Source organism: Bidens hawaiensis, unplaced genomic scaffold, assembly GCF_021521415.1.
Source record: "Bidens hawaiensis isolate Kalapana, Puna unplaced genomic scaffold, B.hawaiensis_p1.1 tig00000702_1, whole genome shotgun sequence".
Taxonomy (NCBI): Eukaryota; Viridiplantae; Streptophyta; class Magnoliopsida; order Asterales; family Asteraceae; genus Bidens; species Bidens hawaiensis.
The window spans coordinates 483,341-494,462 of NW_027491042.1; the positions used below are offsets into that span (position 1 = coordinate 483,341).

The 11,122-nt window shown below is 34.8% G+C and overlaps 2 protein-coding genes across 2 annotated transcripts; both read right to left on the reverse strand.

The window, feature by feature from the left end:
* Positions 1–246: 246 nt before the first annotated feature.
* Positions 247–1,741, reverse strand: LOC143531908 (uncharacterized). Its single transcript, XM_077027095.1, has 2 exons — positions 1,312–1,741; positions 247–770 (listed from the first exon to the last, which is right to left on the reverse strand). The coding sequence occupies exons 1-2, from the start codon at positions 1,739–1,741 to the stop codon at positions 247–249; spliced, it is 954 nt and encodes a 317-aa protein (XP_076883210.1).
* Positions 1,742–2,395: 654 nt separating this feature from the next.
* Positions 2,396–2,995, reverse strand: LOC143531918 (uncharacterized). The gene has a single exon (XM_077027104.1). The coding sequence runs from the start codon at positions 2,993–2,995 to the stop codon at positions 2,396–2,398; it is 600 nt and encodes a 199-aa protein (XP_076883219.1).
* Between the last annotated feature and the right edge of the window lie 8,127 nt (positions 2,996–11,122).

Here is an 11,122-nt window from a genome sequence, read left to right on the forward strand (position 1 = left end):
AAGTAGTCGTTAACTATTGCTTATGACTCCTCCATGAGATGGGCCCGCCTGCTAACATAAAGATATAACCCGAAGTAGACTCATTGTCATCTTTGCATTTAGCAAAGTCTGAATCAGAATAACCTACCACTTCTAAATTATCACTTCTTCTATAAGTCAGTTTGTAGTCTTTCATCCTTTGAAGATATCAAAGCACCTTCTTAGCTGATTTCCAGTGTTCAAGGCCAGGATTAGTCTTTTAATGGCCTAACATTCCAGAAATACAGTTTTCATGTCTATCTGATGCAGCTCTAAATCAAAGTGAGCTACTAGGGCTATAACAATCCTTAATGAATCTTTTCGAGAGACAGGGGAAAAAGTCTCTTGATAGTCAATTCCCTCTTTCTGAGTGTAGCCCTTTGCAACCAATCTCGCTTTGTAGCGTTCAACGTTCCCATTTGGATCAAGTTTTGTTTTGAACACCCATTTACATCCTACGGGTTTGAAACCATTGGGCAATTCTACCAAATCCCAAACATCATTTTTCCTCATGGAATCAAGCTCATCAATCATCGCTTTATTCCATTCAGAAGACTGATCACTGCTCATGGCTTCATTATAAGAGATAGGATCATTTAGCTTTTTGGTGTCAGCTTCAGTCAAGTAGGTGACAAAATCATCAAAGTTAGTAGGTCTTCTAGACCTGGATGACCTTCTGAGTTGATTAGCGGGTTCAGCATTGTCTTGGTTTTGAGTGTTTGATGTACCTTCATTTTCTGTTATAACGGGTTCTGAGTGTGGAGAAGGTGGTGCAGAAGGTTCAATTGCATGGGGGTACAAGAGGAATAACCAAAGTTACAATAATCAACGAGTCTCCCCCCACATCTTGTATTTCTTGCAATTCATCATAAGGGTTAGTACTGCTCCCACTAATCTTGTAATCCTCCAGGAACATGACAAGCTTGGTTTATACAATACGAGTGACATGGGTAGGATAATAGAAACGATAACCCTTTGAATTTTCAGGATACCCGATAAAGAAGCAGGTAACAGTTTTAAGTTCAAGTATCTTTAGGAAAGGGTTATAAAGTTTTGCTTCCGCAATACAGCCCCATACTTTCCTATAATTAAGACTCGGTTTCCTTCCTGTCTAAAGTTCATAAGGAGTTTTAGGGACAGACTTAGAAGGAACTCTACTGAGTATATGAACGGTTGCTTTTATGGCTTCAATCCAAAGAAATAGAGGTAAATTAGTGTTGGCTAACATATTGCGTACCATATCCATAAGGGTTCGATTTCTACATTCAGCGACACCATCTTGCTGAGGAGAACCTGGCATGGTATATTGGTTCACGATCCCATGGCCCTTACAAAACTCATAAAATGAACCAGGGGCCTGATCCACATCAGTATGTCTTCCATAATATTCAAATCCTCTATCTGATCTGACAACTTTTGTTTGACGATCTAATTGTTTTTCAACTTCAGTTTTATAATATTTAAAAGTTGTTGCAGATTCAGATTTTTCTTTAATGAGATACAGGTACATATATCGGGAATAATCATCAATGAAAGTGATAAATGAAGTATGTCCAGCTAAGCCAGCAATGGGGTAAGTACCACTAATATCAATATGAATGAGTTCTAATAAATTAGAGCTCCTAGTGGCGCCTTTCTTATTTGCTGATGTCATTTTGCCTTTAAGGTATTTGACAAATGTTCCAAAATCGGTGAAATCGAGATGTGGCAAGACTTCATTCATCACGAGGCAGGCTAACCGGTCTCGTGATATGTGGCCTAAACGTTGATGCCACAACATAGAAGAAGTCTCTAAGTCTCGTTTCTCTTTAATCTTTGTGAGTGATTAAAGATTTAGAAAAACTATCATCTAGTTCTAATCTATAAAGACCACCATCCAAAAAGCCATAACCAAAAACTTGAGAATTTAAAGAAATAGTAAGTTTGCCACGACCATGAGAAACATCAAAACCGTCCATGTCTAACTTTGGTCCTGATATAAGATTCCGAGTAATCTCAGGAATATATAAGGTATCATAAAGTTTAATACATAAACTAGTTTTCATTATTAATTGTAAAGTTCCCACAGCCTTGACTTCAAGCTCTTTATCATTCCCCAGTCTTAGTGTTCTTTGGTTTCTTTCCAGCTTCCGGATTGAAGGAATCCCTGAGAAGAACTAGTCACATGAACCATAGAACCAGAATCAAAACACCATGTATTAGCAGGAACAGTTAAATTATAGGACTCAAGTATCATAAAGAGATCACTACCTTTCTTAGCCAGCCACTCCTTAAATTCTGAACAATCTTTCTGCTTATGAATGTACTTCTTACAGAACATGCAGAAAGGCATTCCAGTGGATTTCTGACAGCTGGTTGAGGCACCTGTATTAGTCTTCTAAACTTTAGCGAACTCCTTTCTTGGATTAGTGTTCTTCCTCTTCTTGGAAATGGTGGCAAGGTGAGCAATTTGAGGTTTGTCCATCTTCATACACTCTTCCTCTTGCACGCACATAGCAATCAGCTCACTCATAGTCCATTTATCCTTCTGGGTGTTGTAATTGATCTTGAAAGCTTCATAGGCAGCTGGAAGAGAGGTCATGATGAAGTGCACTAGAAGACCATCACTGATCTCCATGTCTAATCCCTTCAGCTTATGGGTCATGTCGTTCATCATCATAATGTGCCCATGAATGCCACTCCTTCCATCGTACTTAGTAGTTACAAGTTTGAGAATAAGAGTACTAGCATGCGCCTTAGACGTTCCTTTGAATTGTTCCTCCACAGAAGCCAGATAGGTTTTAGCATTTTCAGAGTCTGGAATGGATCCTCTTATGGTCATGCTAATGGAGTTTTTCATAAGCATTAGACACATGCGGTTGCTTCTCTTCCATTTTTCGAACAGTAAGTGCTCAGCAGGAGTACTATCAGCGGTTAGTGCTGGAGGTTTATCCTCATTTAGAACAAAGTCGAAATCCAGGAAGGCAAGATTAAGCATAAGAGAGTTCTTCCAGGCAGCAAAGTTATCTCCAGTTAATGATGTGATTCAACCATTCGGAGCTGTTATTGGAATTTATATGAGAATATTAAGATACTAAACTAGAAGAAACTTAGAGTGAACTAGTGGCAATTTAAACTAATGCAGGCATAGATAAGAACCATTTAAATTATGAAGCTGTGATAATAAATGTATTAAATCAAAATAATAGACTAATATAATTAATAAAATTCTACTTAAATAAAAGGTAAATCACATTTGAGCAATATTAAATTTCACTTAAATATATGTACAAAACAATTGTAACACATCACATTTGGGCAGAAGTGAGACAACCATTTTAATCATGCACGAGTTAGTTTTGCTTTGATATAGATGTATCGCATCACCTTTGGGAGAAGTGATACATTTAAATCATGTTTAAGCTAAACTAACACAATTTGTATTTAGACTTGAATGATATGTTAGATGTATCACATCACCTTTGGCTAGAAGTGTACATCATCATTCATTCAAGTTAAGATTTTTATATTTTTTGTAAAAGTAATTAATATGTATTTTAAGTCTTTACAAGACATTGGTTCAGTTAATAGCAAACAAACTATTAGCACGGATCGAATAGAAAACATGATATTATGATAAAGCTACAATTAAAACATACCTGTCACAGCTGAGAGAGAAGCCACCGCTGATGAGAAAGATCCAGACGACATGATAGTCAACTTGGTCGAGTTCCCATTTAGGATGTATATTAGTGATGGGGATTAGGGTTATTGAGAAACCGAATAATATATAGAGAGTGAGGGTCACGAATTATTATGTGAGGTTTAGGGTTATGTTGTGTGATATTAATTAGTCTCTCCATATATTTATATACACCCAAGGGAAACCCTTGATTAGAAAGAAAGGGTAATTTGGTCCATCAACAATTACCTAGCTAATATAATAATAAGGTATAATTAATTAACTTTAATCTATTATAATATAAATGATCATGAAGGCCATACATAAATATATATATCCATATATGTATTCTTACAATTGATTGTGTGCAAAAGCAGAAATTGTAACTTGTTAATTGCTATTATTAATGCCAAGTAGAGGTCTTTGGTCATGGTCAGTTTCTAAGCTTCTCTAAAGTCTTCCTATCAAATGTTTTCAAATAGGGAATTCAAATGGACCATTTAGATGGGGATAACGAGTCATGGGGATGGATACACATGTTTTATATCGGTAGCCTAATTCCTCCCGTGCGTGTCTGAGTTTTGATTTATATATATGATACACATATAATATATAGATATATACATATGTCATATGAGTGCCATCAAAGAGAGTAACCAGTGAGTTCATGATATCTAGAACTTGGTTGTCACATGCATATCAAGATCTTAATACCACCACTTGTATGGATAAATAGAACTGAGAAAACCCACTTTATATTGGCCTTACATAAATAAATAAAATAATACTCCCTACCCTACATTATCCCCAAGGAGCCAAGTTTGTGAATTTTCCCTTTCGTTTGTTTAAACCCACATTGCAAGCTGTGTTTGCCTTGGCCTTTTCTTATTTTTAACCCTGCGGACAAAACCTGATATGTTAGAGTTGTATTTAAGTTTCTTATTGAACATAGTACACAATGTACGTATGTCTCGAGTTAGTTAATTTTACATATCTTGTTATTCAAAAAAAAATCAGAAAAACTCAAAAAGAGTCAATGTTTGAGTCAGTATTGGTTGTAAATAGTAGTTACTGAGTAGGCCGATTGTTTGTTTAGTTGTTTGACTAAATTGGGTTTCATCCACCATAAGTTACTAAATAATTCCTATTCCACACCCGAACCTAAGCCACAGCAAAACCCTAGTCCTATTCTTTATGCAATTGGTGGGTAATGGGTGGAGATATGACTTGCTTGCAAGCTTATTACATTGTGTTCATACTTGGTATTGAGGGAAGAGAGATACTAGCACACTTTTTGCTGGTACAGATCTTAAACCGAGAGGAGAAGTATTTTATTAATAGGGGTGTAACCATGTGCTAGGGGTGAGCATAAAACCGAAAAAACCAAACCGTAACCGAATTAACCGAAAAACCAAATAGAAACATTAACCGACGCTTTTTTCTTAACCTGAAATTTCGGTTTCGGTTCGGTTACCCATTTCTAAAATATAGAGAAAAACCGAACCGAACCGATTAACTGAGCCAACATATTAACCGAACCGATGTATAACTAAACCGAACCGTATTGCTTGAGCACCCACTAGAATTTTTTAATTGTTCAACCCAACTTTGTGGTCCATAAGTCTTTTTTTTATATTACCAAGTGTGGCCCATTTAACATACAATATTATTTCACTTAATCATTTTTAACCTAATAGTAAACCGTCACTCTCAATTCTCCGTCATACTTAAATATTAATACAATTATATGTGTTGTTTTTAGATGTTTTTACCGGAAACAAAACAACAAAAGGATCTACCGTTGATGGTGATGAAGATTGAGAGTAACTTTGAAGAAGATGAAGAATGAAGATTGGAACAAAACTTTTAGTGTTTTTCTATTAAGAACTTTTTTGAATTTAAATTCTAGTACTCTTTCAAGTTTGTATTCGTTTGGTTCCACGTAACAAATGCTAATTTTTTTGTTTTGAATCTAATATGCATTTTCATTTTTTCAAAATTTTTTTGCAATGTCCACACACACACACACAAAAACCGAATATAATCGAACCAAAACCGAACCGAAGCCAAAAAACCAAAACCGATCGGTTTGTATATTTGAAAAACCAAATTTTCAGTTTCAGTTTCACCTAATAATCGAACCGTGCTCAGCCATACGATGTGTGTCTTAACCGGAAACAAAGTACTCTTGTTTGGGCGTTTCCGTAGTTTTAAATGCATTACTAAATTATGTGGTGGGTTATCAATCTTGACAGTGTAAGTTCTTGGGAATTGGGCATGACCTTATATCTCACTATTTTTAATAATGATAATTGATGAACCATCGATCGAGGTGTACGTGTTGCATGAGAGTTTGCTTAAGGTCAAACAAATGATAAGTGTGGGGATGTGATGTGCGGTTGAGGGCATGTATTTATACTGTGTAATCTCGTGTATTTTACTTGTTTATGTATCGAACACGAGTACTTTGAGTGGTTTTATGTTAACATGTGATTGGAGCTTAAAGGAACTAACTTGGATCACTTGGTATGGAAAGGAATTGAGTTATGTGGAAAAAGGAAGCAATCGGGTTTTCGGAGGTGATTCGTGCGCATCTAAAGTAAAAAGGGCATATCCGGGGCTAGAGAATGAGTTACGGAGCCCATAATAAATGAATTTTGTATTTCTTTATGAGACGAGAAAGAAAGTTGAATAATAGTAGTCGTAAGGAAGTTACTTGAGGCCGTAGCCTATGGCCCTGTCGTAAGTTACGGTGACCTCGTCGTATGCTAGGGCCAAGTATGACGGGAAGTATGTTTTGGGCCTGTTTTCTTTCATATTTTAGTCCGGTTAAACCCTAATTCGAGAATTCTTCATACCCTAGCCACCAAGGACGATTTTAGGGCCATTCTTCATCATCATAACACCTTCCAATAATCATAATCATCCATGTTATCATCCTTGCAACAATCAATGAAGCTATTCAGATCAAGATGCAAATCTAATCCACTTGTGACCACTTCAGATGTAGGGTTTTGTGTAATTGACTATGATCAGATTCTTTATGATTAATTGATTATAAACTTGGTTGAGTTTTGTTATTTAATCATGTTTACTTTGCCAATTGATTGTTTAAACAATTTGTGTTCTTGATTATTGAATTTTGCATCACTTATCTGGTTGGGTTCAACAACATTTAGGACTAGGTTCTTGTGTCATTGAACGAATAACTGCTAGTCATTGCAACCTAATTGATTTTATTAATATAAACCTGGTAATTTTGTAAATCAGGTTCAGTTGTGTCAACAATGCGATTAGGGTATCATTTGTCATCACAGCCCAACTATTAGGTCTAGTAACTACAGTGCAATTAATTTATCTGAATCCGTGATTGGTCGGTCATCACATTACCTGAACCTGAAGTGAATCACTTTTCCCACAATTTTTTACAGTTCTAAAAGTAATCGTGTGTTCTTAAAATATCTATCATAATTTCTTGACACCGACTGTCCGCTTAATATACTAATTAATAAATTATGGCTTTTACTTGCATTTTCCATTGATTTCCTGTGAATTCCACATTACTTACCCGTACTAGTTATACGTATTTAAGTGATATAAATACATGTTTTTTATTAGAGCATGATATATATGTATATATATATATATATATATATATATGTGTGGGGGGGGGGTTGAGTTCAAATAAGAAGTTTTTATTTCCTAAAAAGGATAGAAAGGAGGGTATATTTGTCCTTCCTAGTTATAACAGTCACAATTAAAAACAAAACCCATTTTACAATCAAATACCATATTGACGTATTCTCCAACCCCCATCATTCTACCGCCATTGTCACTTCCTAACACCACCGCCGGAAATCGTTGCTGGCCCCTGTGAATCGATGTAGCCTCCGTCTATCACTATTAACCGATGATTGAAGAGCATCCTATGACTGCTAGATCTCTCAACCGCATCTACTCCCTCTTTCTCTCTCTATATCACTCAACTGTCTCTTCTCATTATCCTTTTGCTGGAACAACACTACCACCACCAGATGTCGGAAAACCACGAAAAAGCCCAGTAAATTGTTGTTATTCACGTCGGAGTAATCGTCGTTGATTTGTTTGAGGAAAGTAGTGACCATTACGGCAGTTAAACTGAAGAAGAATATCGGTTGTGATTGTTCTGGTGGTGGGTAGTGTGTTGTTGAAGTGAGACTGTACGAAAGGGTAGTGTGATGATGATCTTTGTTTGTGATGAATATTTTTTTCTCATTGTGTTTTACAAGAAAATAGTTGAAAAAGTATTATGCTTTGTGACAGTGGTTGTGATGGTAAAGCACCATTGTGTAAAACCATTGCATTTCTGTAATATAGCTTAGGGACTTATTAGATAAGTGAATGAAATAATACAATATAAAAACACAACGAAAAAAGGCACTATGAAAAAATACAATTGAAAAAAAAAGCACAATGAAAAAACCACATGAGAAAACACAATGAAAAAACACTATGTTAAAACACAATGAAAAAGTCCAATTAATAACCAACATGAGAAAACACAATGAAAAAAATACTATGTTAAAACACAATGAAATAACCTAATTCATAGTGTTATATATATATATATTGAAACGCAATTAAAACACAATGGAAAAAATACGACTTGGTAAAACACAATAACGAAGATATGAATATATAACACAACATATAAAAAGCCACTAACTTTTTTGTATATTTATATACCAATATGATACTCATATTAAAGATAAAAAAACTCTTGTTATTATGGTGATTTTGTTTCAAAAAAAATATCGTATAAAAATGTTATGGACGTTATATGATTAAGGGGGGGTAATTTACATGTGTGTTGCATGAAGGAAGAGAAAGTCAATAAATGTGTTATTCCCTTTATGTCATTCCCCCTATGTCACTATTGATTTCTACCATAAGTTAATCACAACCATTTATTACGATATTAGTATTTCCCTTCTTGTTTTCAATTCAGATGTCGAATGAAGTTCTCTCTAACCAAAACAATCATGAAAATGAGCACAACCATGAATATTCTAATCAAACAATCATGAAAATTAGTATTTCCCTTCTTGTTTTCAATTCCTATGCTCAGCCTTTCTGTAAGATTCACAGAAAGAGGCATTCAGGGAGACGCTCTTTTAAAAAGACTAAGTACTGCAACTATTGCAAGATGGCTGGTCATACGAATGAAGAATGTAGAAGAGAAGAAACCAGTGCTTGATACAACTGTGGAGTACCCAGCCACATCCGTTTAGAATGCCCAAAGCTGACAAAGATACCTGACAACAAAGCAAAAAATGCATATGGACATAAGAAGAACGCGCGAGCTTTTCAACTTATTACACAAGAAGCAGCAATGATTTTAGACGTAATTGTGGTACGTTTCTTATTAATGGCGTTTACACTAAAGTATTGTTTAATTACGGAGAAAATCAAAGTTTCATAAACAAGAATTTTTCCCAAGCCCTAAACCAACCATTAACCAAACTTAATCAAGTCTGCACAATAGATACAGCCGATAGGAATTCCACTCATATTGATGAAGTACTTTTGAAGAAAATATTAACTTACTAGGTCACAAGTTTAAAGAAAATTTACTTCCAATGAATCTGGCTGGATTTGATGTTATATTCGGAATTGACTTGTTAGCAACCAATCATGCTCGAATCCTATGTAATAAGAATTTTGTTGAAATTCGTACGCCAACAGGAGAGATTATTACAATTCAAGGAGAAAGTTTCTAGACCTACAAAGTTTATATCAGTAATGAAAGCAGAAAACAACCTAAGGAAGCAAGGTGTAGTGTATATGATTTCTGTTATTCATAGTGCCAAAGGAAAGGAGCTAAAATAAATTTCGATAGTGTTAGAATATTCTGACATCTTTCCAAAAGATTTACCTAGACAACCGCCTGATTGTGAAGTAGAATTCAGAATAGGTAGAATTCCGAAATCATGTGATACCAACAACAATGCCAATTGCTAAAGCACCATATAGGTTAGCGCCAATCAAGATATTAGAACTAAATAAGCAATTAGACGGATTTCTAGAAAAGGGCTTCATATGACAAAGCTCGTTATCCTAGGAGCAACAGTATTGTTTTTCAAAAAGAAAGATGGGTTATTGCGTATGTGTATCGATTATTGATAATTAGATAAGGTCGCAATTAAAAATCGGTATCCACTACCGAGAACTGATTATCTATTTGATCTACTACAAGGAGCTCGATATTTTTCTAAAATAAAGCTCACTATACCATCAACTTAAAGTACAAAAAGAAGACACTTCTAATATTGCTTTTAGAACAAGATAGTCACTAGGAGTTTACAGTTATGTTGTTTGGTTTAACCAATGCACCTGCTGCATTAATGGATATGATGAATCAGATATGTAAACCGTATATGGATAAATTGGTAATAGTTTTTATACACAATATACTTTCATCCATTTTTATGCTTTATTTGGAAAAAAAGGACGTCCACTCTTCTTCATACTTATTTATTCTAAAACTAGTTATTATAATGTCAAACATCTTCATACACTTTTGACACTATTGAGAAAAGAGAAGCTTTATGCTAAGTTTTAAAAGTGTGAGTTTTGGTTAAAGAAGTACAATTCCTAGGTCACTTGATTAACCATGAAGGTATTCATATGGACCATGCCAAAATAGAAACTATCAATAAATAGGAAATTCCTTAAACTCCTACAGAAATTCGAAGTTACTTAGGATTAGCCTGCTAATATAGAGGCTTCATTCAAGATTTTTCCCGAATAGCATTTACGCTAACAAAGTTAACATGTAAAATGTCAAGTTTGAATGAGGACCCAAGCAAGAAGAAGCTTTTGTAACTTTACATTAAAAGTTAACAAATACTTGCATTACCAGAAGGAATTAAGGATTTCACAATTTGTTGTGATGCTACCAAATCAAGATTAGGATGTGTATTAATTCAACGTGAAAAGGTTATTGCTTATGCATTCAGACGAATGAAGAAGAATGAAGAGAATTACACAACACATGACTTGGAATTGGGAACAATATTTTTTTCCCTAAAGATCTGGATACATTATCTGTATGGCCGTAAGTTTACTATATTCACATACCATAAAAGTTTAAAATATATTTTTGGGCAAAAAGAGCTAAATATGAGGCAAAGACACTTGATGGAAATTTTTAGCGATTAAGATTGTGAAATCCAATATCGTGAAGGCAAGGCTAATGTAGTAGCCGATGCATTAAGCAAAAAGAGCATGAGAAACCTAAAAGAGTACGAGCTATAAGGTTAGAGCTTCCAATAAACTTAATTGATAAAGTGAAAATGCTCAGAAACAAGCAATGGAAGAAAATAACATTGCTGATGAGAAAAGAAATAATACCATTGATCAACTAGTCAAAGGAAATGATAAACTTTTCCGAATGGGGAACAA